General features: G+C 35.1%; 1 protein-coding gene across 15 annotated transcripts in view; it reads right to left on the reverse strand.

Moving 5' to 3' along the window:
- TSGA10 (testis specific 10) overlaps positions 1–17,153 on the reverse strand; it is a 144,622-nt gene that overhangs the window by 91,362 nt on the left and 36,107 nt on the right. For all 15 annotated transcript variants that reach the window (XR_006815292.1, XM_045980485.1, XM_045980484.1 and 12 more), the window contains 3 exons: positions 11,887–12,057; positions 11,714–11,791; positions 10,646–10,797 (listed from right to left, as the gene is read on the reverse strand). Coding sequence is in view for 14 of the 15 variants with exons in the window: in XM_045980485.1 (XP_045836441.1) it covers positions 10,646–10,797; positions 11,714–11,791; positions 11,887–12,057 (401 nt within the window). In the remaining variant the exon portion in view is untranslated. The remainder of the gene's footprint in view (positions 1–10,645; positions 10,798–11,713; positions 11,792–11,886; positions 12,058–17,153) is intronic.

A 17,153-nucleotide genomic window follows, 5' to 3' on the forward strand; every position in this document is an offset into this window, starting at 1 on the left:
AGGCAGAGAGGCAGGCAGAGAGAGAGGAGGAAGCAGGCTCCCCGCAGAGCAGAGAGCCCGATGCGGGGCTCGATCCCAGGACCCCGAGATCATGACCCGAGCCGAAGGCAGCGGCTTAATCCACTGAGCCACCCAGGCGCCCCTATCTCAAGTGTTGATGTCAAGTATGACCAGTGCTCCAACTTAGTTTTTCTTCAGTAGTCTGTTGCCTATTCTTTTGCCTCCCCATATAAACTTTAAAATCTGCTCATTGATATCCACAAATAATTTGCTGTGATTCTAATTAGAACTTACTGAATCTATAGATCAAGTTGAGAAGAATGGACGTCTTGAAAATATTATGTTTTCCATCCATGAATATAGAATATTTTTCTTTCTTTTTTTAAAAAAGATCAATTTATTTGCAGGGGAGGAGAGGCAAAGGGAGAGGGAAAGAGAATCCTTAATTAAGCAGACTCCCTGCTGAGCACAGAGCCCAATTCAGAGCCGATCTCATGACACTGAGATCATGACCCAAGCCAAAATCACGAGTAGGATGCTTAAGCAACTGAGCTAACCCCGGCACCCCTAAAATATTTTTCAGTTTATTTAGTACCACTTTGATCTCTTTTGTACTTTTTTTGTGTGCCAGTTTTGTACTTTTTCTCATATAGATCTTATACAAAATTTGTTAGATTTATACTTAAGTATTTCATTTTGGGGGGTGCTAATATAAATGGTACTGTGTTTTCAATTTTAAATTCCATTTCTTCATTGCTTGTATTAAAAAAACAACTAATTTTGTATATTAACCACATATCCTGCAATTCTGTAGCAACTGCTTATTAGTTCTAGATTTTTTGTTAATTATTTTGTAGTTTTGACACAGAATATCATGTCATCTACAATAGATTTTAATACTGAAATCTTTTTGGTCTCAAATACCCAGACTCAAACTGAACTAGTCTTGGAATCACTGGACACAAAGACCCAAACTAACTTTTTATTAACAGAAAGCTCTATCAATCATTCAACTATATGGAAAATTCTTCTTGGGCCTACAGATGTTTGATACACTGATGCAGACAAACAGGTTTTTTTTTTTTTTTTTTAATCTACTTCTAGGAAATGTTCGTCTGACATAGAAACCCAAAGAGAAGAACTTGTGCTACACTAAAATATACCTGTTTGAAAGAAAAGTTCACTTAAGCAGTATAGGAAGACAGATAATGAGTATTGGTTTTGAAACACTGGGAAATTTCTTCTTCCACCAGCAGTGAAACCCAAACAGAAATAGATTAATTTCTTTTTGGCTGATTTGGCTTGGAATACTATGGAACTTCAGGTTAGAGATACAGGAATCCAGATATGTGTGCTGAATGGCGCTCACAACTCAATTTTTAGTGTGTGTTCACACACGGGACAAAACATAATTTTCTTATCAACTGACAAAACAGAATACAGGAACAACAATATTTTAATTATATTCAATGTAGTTGGATTATGTAGCTTCTAATTAGATTATCTGTAATTCCTTGCCTTTTGTACATGCATATAATATGAATATATTATAAAGTATAAGATATTGATTTATAAAAAATAAACTGACAGCTAACTTCTCAGCAGAAATAATGTACATCTAAGATAGTAGAACGATATTATCAAAGTGTTAAAATAAAAATAATTCCCAACTTTTAGAATTATCTACCTAACAAAAATATCCTTCAATATCAGCAAGGTTACAAGAGGGGTGGTGAGAAATGCTTGGCTTTTGAGTATATTTTGAAGACAAAACAAACTGCATTGGATATGGATATAGGAAGCCACCGATTATTCAAGGTTTCAGGCCAAGAATTGTATGAATAGACTTCCCAGTCTAAGCTGGGAAGATTGAAAAAGCAGATTTATGTGTGTTGGAGGGTGAAGGGTAGAGGGTAGCAGAACTCAGGTTTGAAAATGTTAAGTTTGTGAAATGTCTGTTAGACAATCCAGTGAAGATGAAAAGGAGGTGGTTGGACATTCAAGTCCTGAGTTCGAGAAAAAAGTTCATGCTACAGATATACATTTGAGAGTCAAGAGTAAATACATGAGACTGGATGAGTTCACTGAGGGATAAGTACACATACAAGAAAAGAAGTGATCTAAGGACTGAGCTGAGGAACACTCCAACATTTGCAGATTATGGAGATGAGGAGGAACTAGCAGAAGAGCCTTAGAAGGACATCCAAAGAGATGAAAAGAAAATCAAATGAGCATAGAACCTCAGAAGACAAATAAGGAAAGTATTTAAAGGAACAGAGGAAAAAGCACAACTGATCATCTTTATCAAATGTTGCTGATAGGTCAAATAAAATGAAGACTGAGGACTGACTACTGAATTGAGTAACATGAAAGTAAATATTACTTTGAAAAAAAGTTTTCATGAAATGGTAGGAGAAAAAGGCAGATTACAGCAGGTTTAAAAGAGAACAAAATGTAAGACACTGGAGCCAGAAGTTTAGATAACTCTTTAATAAAATCCCTGTAAATAAGATAAAAAATTTAGTACAAATGTGTAATTAGCAAAAATTCAATCAAAAAGGTAAGTGAAAACTCATTATGTTTTTGGATACTTAAAATCACACTAATAACTAATAGTTCAATTAAGAAGTAATGATGAAAATTAGAAAATATTTTATAAGAAGTACATAACAAAGCTTGTAAAATACATTCAAGTAAGTATTTTGAGAGAAACTTATGGCCTTAAATGTTTATATGAGAAAAAAAGCCTGAAAAGGAATAATATAAGCATTCATCTAAAGAAATTAGAAAAAAAATAAAAATAAATCTAAAGAAAATATAAGGAAATAATAAAGAACAAAACTTAATGAGGATCATCAAAGCAAAATGGTGGTTCTTTGAAAAGACTAATAACAACAGACTAAAAAAGAAGAAATCTGTAGATTCTATAGACATTAAAAAGTTCATAGGATATTATAAACATTTTCCTGAAAATGTTTTAAAATTTAAAGAAAATGAACAAATGCCTTAAGAATATATATTGAATGGCATAAGAAGAAATTTCTAATTGTTCTTTTACCCATTAAACAAATAAAATAAAAAATTCCCTCAAAATGAACAAATAAATAAATAAAAGTCAGACCCAAATGGCTTCATTGGTTAAGTTTTAAAACTTCAATATTATGCCAACTCTTCCAGGTAATGAAAGAAGACTAAATGAATTGAGATTATTACAAGGTTTACATGACACTGACACCAAAATCTGATTTTAAGAAGCCCCAAGAAGGGTACATCATTGGCCAATCCCAATTATAAAAATAAATGTAAATATCTTAAATAAAGCATTAACTGACACCAGAAATCTATAACAAGTATAACATACTCTGACTGATTTGACAAAACACATCTATTCCTGAAAAAAAAAAAAAAAATCTCAGTAATATAGGAATAAAGGAAACTTCTTCAACCTGAAAGAAGACATCCACGAAAAACACACAGCCAACATCATACTAACTGTTGAGAACCTAAATGCTTACCCTTTTTGTGGAACAAGACAAGGATGTCCACTTCATCACTTCTACTCAAATTGTACTGGATGTTCCAGCCAATGCAATAAGGCAAGAAATTGGGGGGCAGGGAGAGGGAGCATGCAGACTGAACACGTAAAACTGTCTTTATCTGAAGATGACCTGATTGTCTACGTAGAAAATTAAATGGATTCTACAAAAAGCCTACCAGAACTAAAAGGTAAATTTACAAAAGTTGTAAAATACCAGGTAAATATATAAAAATCAATTGTAGGACTTCTGGTTTTTAACCCTGAGAAGAGTTTAGTAACTCATTTCCATTGTTATAACAACAAAAGAATGAACAAAATGAAACTCAAAGACTTTCTGTGACACATTAGAATAGTGAATTACAGAGTAAACTGCCAATTCAAAATCTGAAAAGAATAACCAAGATCTGCTCATCTGAAGCAGAAGCCCCTGGAATCACAAATGGTTAAGAGCTTAAATAATAATTTTGACACATTGCTGGAGGCTGAGTTTACACTTACACGAGAGGGAGAAGCTCTTAGAAGCCACAGTTTTAGAAGGATCTTTATATTTCAGTGTTTACCTCCAAGAACTCCACTAGGTTCTCACATTAAAGATCTGAGAAAGATCCCCTATAACTCTGACAAGGGGGAGTAATTGTTGTGAAATGTGCTCAGAGCATGCTCCATAATAAAGGCTTACTCATCAAGTAAAAGGACTTTATCATTCCCTTATCCCAGCTATAAAAGGACATTTCTCCCACTCTACCTTCTCTAGCCTTCCTGTCCCACAAAAGTAGATTTAAAAAAATAAAAGTTATACCAATGGAAAAACACTTGTAAACATCATAGCTCAGAGACACAGTCCACCAAAAGACTAAAATTTAAGTACAAGAGTAGAGAACATGTTCCCTCCTCTCATCTAATTACCACAATAACAGGGCTCCATGATAATCACAGTGACTCACAACCAAAAGAGCTGCAAGATGCATGCTCTCTCTGAGGAAGAGCACCCAAGGAAGCCTAAAGTCAAAAGGAGAAACAACAATCAGGACAGCAAGAATCTGAAGTCTCTGGCACCTGCATCTAAAACAGACCTTGAACATAGCTCAATTGCCAGCCAAATTAACATAAACATTCACACTAAAGGCTTATTCACTTCAGTTAACACCCAATAAAATATGCGTGACTTCAACGAAAAAATTATAAGGCATGCCAAAAGTTAAGCAAAAACACAATGGAAGGATAAAACCAGAGTCAGATATAGAACAGACACAGGAATTCTCAGACAGGAAATTTTAAATAACTATGACTAACTGGTTAAGGGCACTAATGGAAAAAGTAGACAATATACAGTAACGGGGGGGGCGGGTAAACATAAACAGAGAAATGGAAACAGAGAAACAAAAGGAAAGCAAAATACAGGGACAAAAATACAGTGACAAAATAAAAGAATGCCTTTGATGGGCTGATCAGTAGACGGGGCACAGTCCAGCTTAAATCACTGAGCTTAAAGACAGGTCAATAAAAACTTCCCAAACTGCAATGCAAAATGCAAAGAAAAAAACAAAAACAAAACAGAACAGAACATCTAAGAACTGTAAGTATAATTCAAATACCAAAAGAAGAAAAAAGAGCACAAGAACTATCTGAAGTAATTATAAAATAAAAATAAGTTATGGGGATGAAAAGTACAGTATAGGGAATATAGTCAATGATAGTGTAATAACTGTACTGTGATCCATGGTAACCACACTTATTGTGGTGTACATTTCATAATGTATACAGCTGTTAATCACTATGTTCCACACTTAGAAAAATATATATGTGGGGCACCTGGGTGGCTCAGTGGGTTAAAGCCTCTGCCTTTGGCTCAGGTCGTGATCCCAAGGTCCTGGAATCAAGCCTCACATCGGGCTCTCTGCTCAGCAGGGAGCCTGCTTCCTCCTCTCTCTCTGCCTGCCTTTCTGCCTACTTGTGATCTCTGTCTGTCAAATAAATAAATAAAATCTTAAAAAAAAAAGAAAAATATATATGTCAACTATACTTCAATTTAAAAAATTTTTAAGTAATAATCGCCTAGAACTTCGCAAAGTTAATGCACAGTATCTATAGGCACGGAACTATAAAACAATGATGAGAGAAATCAAAGATCTAAATAAATGGAGAAATAGTCTCTGTTCATGGATGGAAATATTCCATATCAAGATGTCCATTCTCCCCAACCTGATCTACAGATTCAATGCAAATACAATTATGATTTCAGACAGCTATTTTATAGATATTTATTTTAGAATCAGAGGTACTGATTCAAAATTTTACGTGGGAAGGCAAAAGACCAAGAATAGCCCATATACAATTGGAGAGAAAGTTGGAGGATTCACACTATCTAGTTTCAAGACTTACTATATAGTTATAGAAATCAAGGCAGCATGGTTTGGCAAAAGAATGAATAAAACAGATCAATGTAATAGAATGGAGATCCCCAAAATAGGCCCACACAAATATAAGTAATTGCTCTTTGACAAAGGAACAAAGACAATACTGAAAGGGCAGTCTTTCAACAAATGGTGCTGAAACAATTTTAAGACATCCACGTGCAAATTTTTTTAGAAAGATTTTACATCTTTCACAGAATTAATTCAACATAGATCATTGAACTTAAGCATAAAATGAAAAATTATACAACTTCTAGAAGAAAACAGAGGAGAAAACTATGTACACTTGGGTTTGGTAATGAGTTTTCAAATACAACACCAAAAACACAACCATGAAAGTAAAAGGTAAGTTGAACTTTATCAAAATTTAAAATTTCTGCTCTGCAAAAGATATCATTAAGAGAATGAAAAGACAAGGCACAGATGGGGAGAATATATCTGCAAACGATCTGATAACATGTATCCAAAATATTAAAAGAATTCTTAAAATTCAACAATAAGTAAAAAAAAAAATTGAAAAATGGGCAAAGTATCTAAACAGATACCTTACCGAAGAAAATATAAAGATGGCAAGTAACAATATGAAAGGATGCTCCATATCCTTTGTCATTAGCAAACTGCAAATTAAAACAATGAAATATTGCTACACACCTATTATAATGGCTAAAATACAAAAATGTGACAATACCAAATAGTAACAAGGATATGGAGCAACAGAAATTCTCATTCATTGCCGGTGGAAATGAAAAATGGTACAGTCACTTTGAAAGAGTTGGCCACTTTCTTATAAAGCTAAATATAGCTTCAATCTATGATTCAGCAATTGTGCTCCTAGGTACTTACTGACCTGATCTGAAAACCTATGTCCATACAAAAATCTGCACATGAAAGTTTATAGCAGCTTTATTCATAATTACCAAAAACTGGAAGCAACCAAGATGTCTTTCAATAGGTGCACGGATAAACACACTATAGTATATACATATGATAAATTATTATTCGGTGATAAGAAATAAGCTACCCAGGTATGAAAAAAACATGAATGAACCTAAAATGCACATTGCTAAGTGAATGAAGCTGGTCTGAAAAGGTTGTATACTGTGTGATTTTGATTATATGACATTCTGGAAAAGGCAAACATTTCCTCAGCCAGATGATAAAGGTCAAAATCAACAGTAATAAATCCTATGGACAGTACATACCCATAATATCCTAGATATATATGTACCCTAAAATGGCATTTTGCCTCTATGATCCCTCTCTCAAAAACAAATTACCCAGTCTAATCATGACAAAAACAGCAGACAAACCCCAACTGAGAGACATCCTACAAAATACCTGATCAGTATTCCTCCAAACTGTCAAGGTCATCAAAAACAAGGAAAGTCTGAAACTGTCATTGCCAAGAGAAGCCTAAGGAAATATGACAACTAAATCTAATGTAGTGTTCTGGATGGGATCCTGGAACAGAAAAAGGACATCAGGGGAAAACTAAGGAAATCTGAATAAAGTACAGACTTCAGTTAATAATGCATCAAATAATTCATTAATTCTAACAAATGTATTAAGGTAAGATGTTAATAAGAGAGTAAATTGAGTCTGAGGTATGTAGGAACTCTACCTTCTTCATAATTGCTCTCTTAATCTAAAACTGTTGTAAAATACAAAGTTTACTTTTAAAAACAACTATATTTTCATATACAAACAATAAGCAATCAGAAAGTGAAATTTTAAAATTACATTTACAACAGCATCAAAAAACATAGGAAATACTCATACAAATCTGAAAAAAGTAGTACAGGACCTATACACTAAACAAAACAAAACATTGCTAAGCGAAATTAAAGATCTAAACAATGGAGAGATATACTGTGTTTATGAGGGGGAACACGTGAAATTCTTTAGATGTCATTTTCCCCAATTCTAATCAAATTCCCAAGCAGGTTTTTTTTTTGTTTTTGTATACACTGTGAAAATGATTCTAAAATTAAAATAAAATACAAAGGAATTTGAATAGCCAAAACTATTTATTTATTTATTTTTAAAGATTTTATTTATTCATTTGACAGACAGAGATCACAAGTAGGCAGAGAAGCAGGCAGAGAGAGGAGGAAGCAGGCTCCGTGCTGAGCAGAGAGCCTGATGTGGGGCTCAATCCCAGGACCCTGGGATCATGACCTGAGCCGAAGGCAGAGGCTTAACCCACTGAGCCACCCAGGCGCCCTGCCAAAACTATTTCAAGAAAGAACAAAGTTGGCGGACTAACATTACCTAATTTGAAGACTTAAAAAAAAAACCACCAAAAAACAAAGTAATCAGGCAGGTTATACTGGGATTAAGATATATAAATAGATCCATCAAATAAAACTGATCATCAAGAATAGAGCTATACATATATGGATAACTGACCTTCTATAAAGCACAAAAACAAGAAAGGATAGTTTTCAACAAATTATGGAACAAGTGGATATCCCTATGCAAAAAAAGGTGAACTTTGACTTGTACCTTGACTATATATGAAAACTTTGACAGGAATAGCAGATTTAAATGTTGAGAACTATAAAATTGCTAGAAGAAAACACAAAACAAAAATCTCAGTGACCTTACATTTGATAATATCTTTAAAAGAGTACATGAAGCTGGATATAATTTTTTAAAAATCAATAAATTTCACTTAATCAAAATGAAAAACATTTGATCTTTAAAAGACAATTGATATAAATGTAAGCCAGAGTGGGAGAAACTATTTGTAAAATATACCTGAAGTATACTTAGGTATATTAGAATTATACTTAGAATTTAGAAAGGACTTTACAGGTTGATAATAATATAAACAATTCAATAAAAGTGTGCAAAAGCTTTGAACAGACACATAAATTTATGTACATAAGTACATGCTCAGATGTTCAAAAGCATCAGTTATTAGGGAAGGTAAATTAAAACCATAAAACATACCTATTAGAACGGTTAAGATTAAAAAAACAATGCATACCAAGTGTTGATGAGGCTACATAACACCTGCAACACTCATATACTTCTGGTACAAATGTAAAATAAAATAGTACAACCACTTTGGAAAAATTTGATAGTTTCATCAAAATTAAACATATATCCATCACATAACTCAATCACTCTACACTTAGGTATTCACCCAAGAAAAATAAAAGCTTATGTCCATACAAAGACTCATATAAGAATGTACATAAATGTTTTATTATAGGCCCAAACTGGAAACAACCAAAATGTTCATATATTCACATATGGAATACTACTCAGGAACAAAAAGGAATAAACTACTGGTTATACAACAAGGATAAATTTCAAAATAATTATGCTGAGGGAAAGCAGCCCACTAATATATGATTTCATTTACAAAACATTTTAGAAAACCCAAACAAATCTCTACAGCAGAAAGCAAATCAGTGGTTGTCTAGGGATTGGCAGGATAGTTGAGAGGTTACAGAGGGGCACGAGGAAACTTTTGGGAGTGATGGGTAGGGCCAGTATCTTGATTATGCCGATATACTTACCAAACTGAACATTTTAATTATGTGCAGTTTACTGTATGTATGCCAACTAGATTAATACTGTTAAAAGAAAACAAATTATGCAAAAATCTTCCAAAATATTATACACCTATCTGATAGAATGTTTTAGTAAACTACTAAAATGCTTTCCAGGAATTTCTAATGACACGGACAATGCTTATCATATACAATTAAGTGAAACTGGCCAAATATATAACCTAATAGAATGACATCAATTATATAGAAAGCTTACATAACACAGATGGAAATATTCCTGGTTAGAAAAAGATCTATATTAATAATAGCTTTCACTGAGTTATGGAATCATGGGTGATTTACATTTTCTTTACACTTTTCTCTGTTCTCCAACGTTTTTGTTGTGTTGTTGTCTTATTTTATTATTATTTTTATTTTACCTGAGCCTGTAATATCTTTTAAACAGGAAGTTTTAAAAAAATTAATGAAGGGAAAAAATTTGAGTCATTATCTGTCCTGACAAATCATTTCAACATATGTACCACAGACCCTTGAATGATCAAAGAGGGGAATCTGGGAACTCTTATGTGAATCAAGTATCTGCAGACTTAATATTTCACACTCATATGAACTACGATTTTTCAAAGGTTCACAGATGCACTGTAAATTTAACATTACTGAATTTGTAGAGCTCTATCTTTCATATCACCAGACACTAAAACTGCTAACATGGAGGTCTTCAAAAACTTATTCCCTCATATTTATTGCCTGTAGGTTGCTTTAATTGGAATTTCTTCTGCTACCATACCAGTATGTAGGAAGGACTAAGAACCTACTTGGCATTCAATTAAAAGAAGTTCCATAGTTCCATTACATTTTCCTACATATTCAAATGCCAAAGTCAAATATGCTCTGTACCCAGAAGGACGTTGTGAAAGGTACTTCAGTTAAACATTAGGCTTTCTGCAAATTAAGATGAAGATTACTAGAAGTCTGATTGCTAGTTAAGTATGCCATTACTAGTCTGTAAGTGATCTTTGGGAAATCATTTAATGTATGCTGAGACTTCTACAACTGCTTCATAATAATCCTCTCAGAAATTAAAGTCAACAAATAGTTATCATTATAAAATACTCTACAAAAAGCAGATTTAGTAGTTACAGTAAACTAGTTGTTTAAAAGTAATTTACCTCAAAGAATTATTCTCTGCCTTTTGTCTGCCAAGTTCACTTTCAGTATCCATTGCCTTTCTTGCTAGTGATTTCATTTCTTTTTCCACAGTGGTTATGGTTTCCTTCATCAAAGTCATATTTGACATTTGCTCCATACGTTCATCATCAAGCTATGACAAGAATGACAAGGTTACTGCTACCATTAACAAAATCTTCCTAAAGAGACATCCTTTCTGTGCAAACTGTGGCATATGACAAGATTTACACCAGGAGATGATCAGATTAGACCTGAATGTGTGGGAGGCTGTATGGGCAAGGTATTGTGGAATATGAACAAGAACAAACCATTGCACAATCTGTGCATAAAGTCTATCACAGTACATGTGTCTACATTTTCAATCTGATTCATTTTGACTGTAGTATACATATCTTATTTTCAAAAGGATTTATTGCTCAACATTAATAAATTATACATATAAAGTGGAATTATGAAAAAAATATTTTTCTCTCCTAAATAATGCTTTTTATTCTCATTATAACAACACAGATGAATGTATAAATATGTTCAATTAAATTTAATAACAGAACTCAAATTGTTTATATAGTCATAACACCTCAAATTCATAGCATCTAAAATTCTTGATTAGTAAAAAGGTGATGCTTCATATTTAAATTCAGTTTAAATATATTCTTCTCATTAATTTTCATTTCATAATAATTTCTTCTACCTTAGCTACACTTTAGATAGAATAAGCCAATTTCTTTGTATCTGGCAATGTTATGTTTATTGAAAGACAGAGATGAGAAAGCTGCTAAAATCCCACAGATGTATTCCTAATGGCTTTTTTTTTTTTAAAGAACACATTTTGCAACCTAAAAGAAAAAAGACTTTACTTACATTTTTTGGAAGGACATAAATAATGAAAAAGTGATAATTTATACTACACATACTACCTTAAATGTTTTAGGATTATTAACACTAACTCAGAAAAATAAAAGAACTTCTCTGAACATAGAAAAAAACAAAGAAAAGGGGGAAGCTATTGATAGTTTATAGCTGAAAACACATAAGTGATTTTTCTTTACATTATGAACTGTACACTCCAGCTCCTCTATCCTTTGTTCCAAATGAGCCTTCTCATTAAATGCTGTCTCTTGGGCAATCTGTTTAAAAAACAAAAACAAAAACAAAACAAAATGTTTTCAGTGTTGCTACAGGATGTTTCACAAATGGTCATACTGATAAAATTCATCCAAACCTTTAGCCTTTCCCTTAGGCTATCTCGTTCTGTGGTCATTCTTCGTAAATCAGTGAAGGCCACATCTCTTTCCGTCTCCACCCGCCGGAGGATGGCATGTGCTGTTGTTGATTTAGGAGACTTACAGTTTTTCATCATTTCTCTTCGAAGTCGGGCAATTTCTTCCTGTGCCTATTATTTAAATGCACAGACTTCTATTTAACAAGTCTTAGAACAGACATAAATACAGCAATCTTATATCCAGCTAGTTAAAATACAAACCATTTATAAAAATGCTTGCAACAGGATAATGTTTTTTTAATGAGTTTATATAAAGGTAAATGATGTTCAAAAATGCAAGTGAATGTATAAAAATAAGAGTCTGGTTTATAATATCTTTGCCAAAAATTTTTAAATTAATTTGGAGGCAGTCAATATAAGAGAGAATGTTTTACTAACGGTTCGTGATATGAATTTGAATTCAGCAAAATTCAGGTAAAATACTATTTTAATAAATATTACACTGTTTCTATCTTTCTCTAATAAATGTATATGCCATTTCCATGTCCTGGCTACTTCTATCCTGACAGAAGGCTCATCAATCCTTACTGACAACCCAATATACTCTCTCATACTTGTTCAACCATCCTCAGGTCCTAAACCTATTCCACACCTACAGATGATTTCATATCCTACTGGGCTACTTAAAAGTCCCTAATCTTTCTTAATTTTGATCACCACCTATTCAGCTGGCCTCCAAATCTCAGAGGAAGATATATTACTTGCTAATTTCCATAGCAAACCTTTTACCAGAATCCTGGACCTCATCTCCTAAAATGCCTAAAATGCTTTCTGAAATACTCCTGACTCAATTAGAGTTGACCCTTGAAAAACATGGGTTTGAACTTAAACACACTGTGCTCGCTTCGGCAGCACATATACTAAAACTGAACTTAAACACATACTTCTTCAACAAATACAGTATAGTATTATAAAAGTATTTTCTCCTCCTCATGATTTTCTTTCCAACATTTTCTCTTCTCTAGCTTATTTTATTGGAAGAATAAGTGTACAATACATACATAAGGAATGTGTTAATTGACTATGTTATCAGCAAGCTTCTGGTCAACAGTAGGTTAGTTGCAATTAAATTTGGGGGAGTCAAAAGTTATACAAAGATTTTCAACCATGGGATGCTTGGGTGGCTCAGTTGGTTAAACAGCTGCCTTTGGCTCAGGTCATGATCCCAGTGTCCTGAGTTCAAGTCCCACATAGGGCTCCTTGCTTGGCAGAGAGCCTGCTTCTCCCTCTGCCTCTGCCTGCCACTCTGCCTGCCACTCTGCCTGCCTGTGCTCCCTCTCTCTCTCTCTGACAAATAAATAAATAAATAAAATCTTAAAAAAAAAAAAGGGGGCGCCTGGGTGGCTCAGTGGACTAAAGCCTCTGCCTTCGGCTCAGGTTGTGATCCCAGGATCCTGGGATCGAGCCCCATATCCGGCTCTCTGCTCAGCAGGGAGCCTGCTTCCTTCCCCTCTCTCTCTCTGCCTGCCTCTCTGCCTATTTGTGATCTCTCTCTGTCAAATAAATAAATAAAATCTTAAAAAAAAAAAAAAGATTTTCAACTGTGCAGGAGGGTTGGCACCCCTAGTCCCACCTTGTTCAAGACTCAGCTGTATGATTATTTCCTCTCACTTTGAATACCACCCTCTCCATTAGCTCTTTCTCCCCTCCCTCTACCATAACACATGGCTCCCATATCTTAAAAAACTGTCATTTAACCTTATTGCCCCATTTACCATCCCATATCTCTTTTGCAATAGACATATTTTTTTTTTTTTTGCACTATGGTTTGTACCCATTTGCCTGTTCTTCAGCACCTACTAATCTCACCCCAGTGTAAACTACTTGGCTCCTATACCTATCACTTTGCAGAATTTCAAATAATGACCTCACCAAATGGCCTTTTCTCAGTTCCCATTTTTAATATTTGGCAACATTTGACATTATCTTCAACACTCTGTTTTAGACTCATTCCTTCCTTGGGCTTAATATTTTTCTACCTTAGTTTCCTATCTTCTTATTCTTTTAAATATTCCCATACTAATTGGAAAAAGAAAATCCCAACATTTCATCTGACCTCTATAGCTTTCTCATTCAGAGACCTCATCTACTCTGAAGGCCACAAAGTCACCTCTAAGAAGATGAATTCCCCATCTACATATTCAGTTCTTAACTCTCTCCCCAGTGTAGTCCCAATTCTCTTCTGCCTGAATGCAATTACCACCTGATTGTATGACCATCATCTTATTCCACCTGTCTGAAAATAATACATCTTTTCCCTCAAATCACAAATGGCTTCGCTATTTCTTTTTCTACTACCAAAATTCTTCATTCAAAAAAGAACTTCAGTGAGGTCCATTTATCCCTCCTTTTTGCTAAAACCAAATCTTGTCAAGATCTTAATAAAATTTGATATTTTTAAAAGAAATCGTTAGTGATTTATGAGGTTTAATATTTGTTGAGTAAATAAGCTATATGATTAATAAGGGCTATATATATAACTAAGCTAAAAATGGGTATAAACTACAAACTGATTTTACTCTCCTAAATTAAGAAAATTATAGGCATTTCCTAAAGTGATTGATATCAAAGTAATATTAGCATTTTCTAACCCCAAATCTGAAGTTTACCTTGAACTCACCACTTCCTATCATTTAACAATTTCTTCATTTCTCATGCCAAAAATCAGACTATTTCTATACATGTATATGATCTTTTTTGGATATAAGGAAAAATGTGTATATTTGTGTATGTACACATACCCTTATTGTATTGGAAATACATTACAGTTCTTTAAGAATACCTTAAGAACAAAGTAATTCCCAAATGTTAGATTAATTTGACTGGCAGATTTAAGCATTCTTATAGAACTTAAAAAATTACATATCTCCAGGCGGAGTCAAGATGGCGGAGAAGTAGCAGGCTGAGACTACATCAGGTAGCAGGAGATCAGCTCGATAGCTTATCTAAACATTGCAAACACCTACAAATCCAACGGGAGATTGAAGAGAAGAAGAACAGCAATTCTAGACACAGAAAATCAACCACTTTCTGAAAGGTAGGACTGGCGGAGAAGTGAATCTAAAACAACGGGAAGACAGACCGCGGGGGAGGGGCCGGCTCGCGGCAAGCGGCAGAGCGACGGAGCACAAAATCAGACTTTTAAAAGTCTGTTCCACTGTGGGACATTGCTCCAGAGGCTAAACCGGGGTGAAGCCCACGCAGGGTCAGTGTGGCCCCAGGTCCCGCAGGGTCACAGAAGGATCGGGGGTGTCAGAGTGTCGGAGAGCTCGCAGGTATTAGAACGGAGAAGCCGCCTACAGAGACAGAGCCGCGGACTGAACTCTCAGCTCGGGGTTACCTTGAACTGGTCACGGGCTGGGTGAGCTCGGAGCGCGGCTGGAGGCTGGGGATGCGGGAGTGATTGGGTGCTATCCTCTGGGGGCGCACTGAGGAGTGGGGCCCCGGGTTCTTGGCTCCTCCGGGCTGGAGACTAGGAGGCCGCCATTTTCATTCCCATCCTCCGGAAGTCTACGGAAAGTGTTCAGGGAACAGAAGCTCCCAAAAGCGAGCGGATTACTTAGTCCGGCCCCCGGTAAGGGCGGTGCAATCCCGCCTCGGGCAAAGACACTTGAGAGTCACTATAACAGGCCCCTCCCCCAGAAGATCAACAAAATATCCAGCCAGGACGAAGTTCATCTATCAAGGAAAGCAGGTTCAATTCCTAAGACAGCAGCGGAATTCCAGAGGAGGAGAAAGCAAAGCATGGAACTCATGGCTTTCTCCCCATGATTCTTTAGTCTTGCGGTTAATTCAATTTTTTTTTTCAATTTTTTTTTCTTTCTTTTTTTCTTCTTCTGCTAAATTTTTTAAAACTTTTACCCTTTTCTTTTTTAACGTTTTTTGACTAGTTTATCTAAATACATATATTTTTCTTTCTTTTTTATATTTTTCTTTATTTGTTTTATTTTTTAAATTTTTTTTTTCTTTCTGAACCTCTTTTTATCCCCTTTCTCCCCCCCACAATTTGGGGTCTCTTCTGATTTGGTTACAGCGCATTTTTCTGGGGTCTTTGTCACCCTTATAGTATTTTATTTGATCCTTCATATCCTCTTATCTGGACAAAATGACAAGGCGGAAAAAATCACCACAAACAAAAGAACAAGAGGCAGTACCGAAGGCTAGGGACCTAATCAACACAGACATTGGTAATATGTCAGATCAAGAGTCAGAATGACGATTCTGAATGTTCTAGCTGGGCTCGAAAAAGGCATGGAAGATATTAGAGAAACCCTCTCTGGAGATATAAAAGCTCTTTCTGGAGAAATTAAAGAACTAAAATCTAACCAAGTTGAAATCAAAAACCTATTAATGAGGTGCAATCAAAAATGGAGGCTCTCCCACTTCCTTACACCACACACGAAAATAGACTCCAAATGGATGAAGGACCTCAATGTGAGAAAGGAATCCATCCAAATCCTTGAGGAGAATGCAGGCAGCAACCTCTTCGACCTCAGCTGCAGCAACATCTTCCTAGGAACAACGGCAAAGGCAAGGGAAGCAAGGGCAAAAATGAACTATTGGGATTTCATCAAGATCAAAAGCTTTTGCACAGCAAAGGAAACAGTTCACAAAACCAAAAGACAACTGACAGAATGGGAGAAGATATTTGCAAACGACATATCAGATAAAGGGCTAGTATCCAAAATCTATAAGGAACTTAGCAAACTCAACACCCAAAGAACAAACAATCCAATCAAGAAATGGGCAGAGGACATGAACAGACATTTCTGCAAAGAAGACATCCAGATGGCCAACAGACACATGAAAAAGTGCTCCACTTCACTTGGCATCAGGGAAATACAAATCAAAACCACAATGAGATACCACCTCACACCAGTCAGAATGGCTAAAATTAACAAGTCAGGAAATGACAGATGCTGGCGAGGATGCGGAGAAAGGGGAACCCTCCTCCACTGTTGGTGGGAATGCAGGCTGGTGCAACCACTCTGGAAAACAGCATGGAGGTTCCTCAAAATGTTGAAAATAGAACTACCCTATGACCCAGCAATTGCACTACTGGGTATTTACCCTAAAGATACAAACGCAGTGATCCGAAGGGGCACATGTACCCGAATGTTTATAGCAGCAATGTCTACAATAGCCAAACTATGGAAAGAACTTAGATGTCCATCAACAGATGAATGGATAAAGAAGATGTGGTATAT

This window comes from Meles meles, chromosome 16, assembly GCF_922984935.1.
Source record: "Meles meles chromosome 16, mMelMel3.1 paternal haplotype, whole genome shotgun sequence".
Lineage (NCBI taxonomy): Eukaryota > Metazoa > Chordata > Mammalia > Carnivora > Mustelidae > Meles > Meles meles.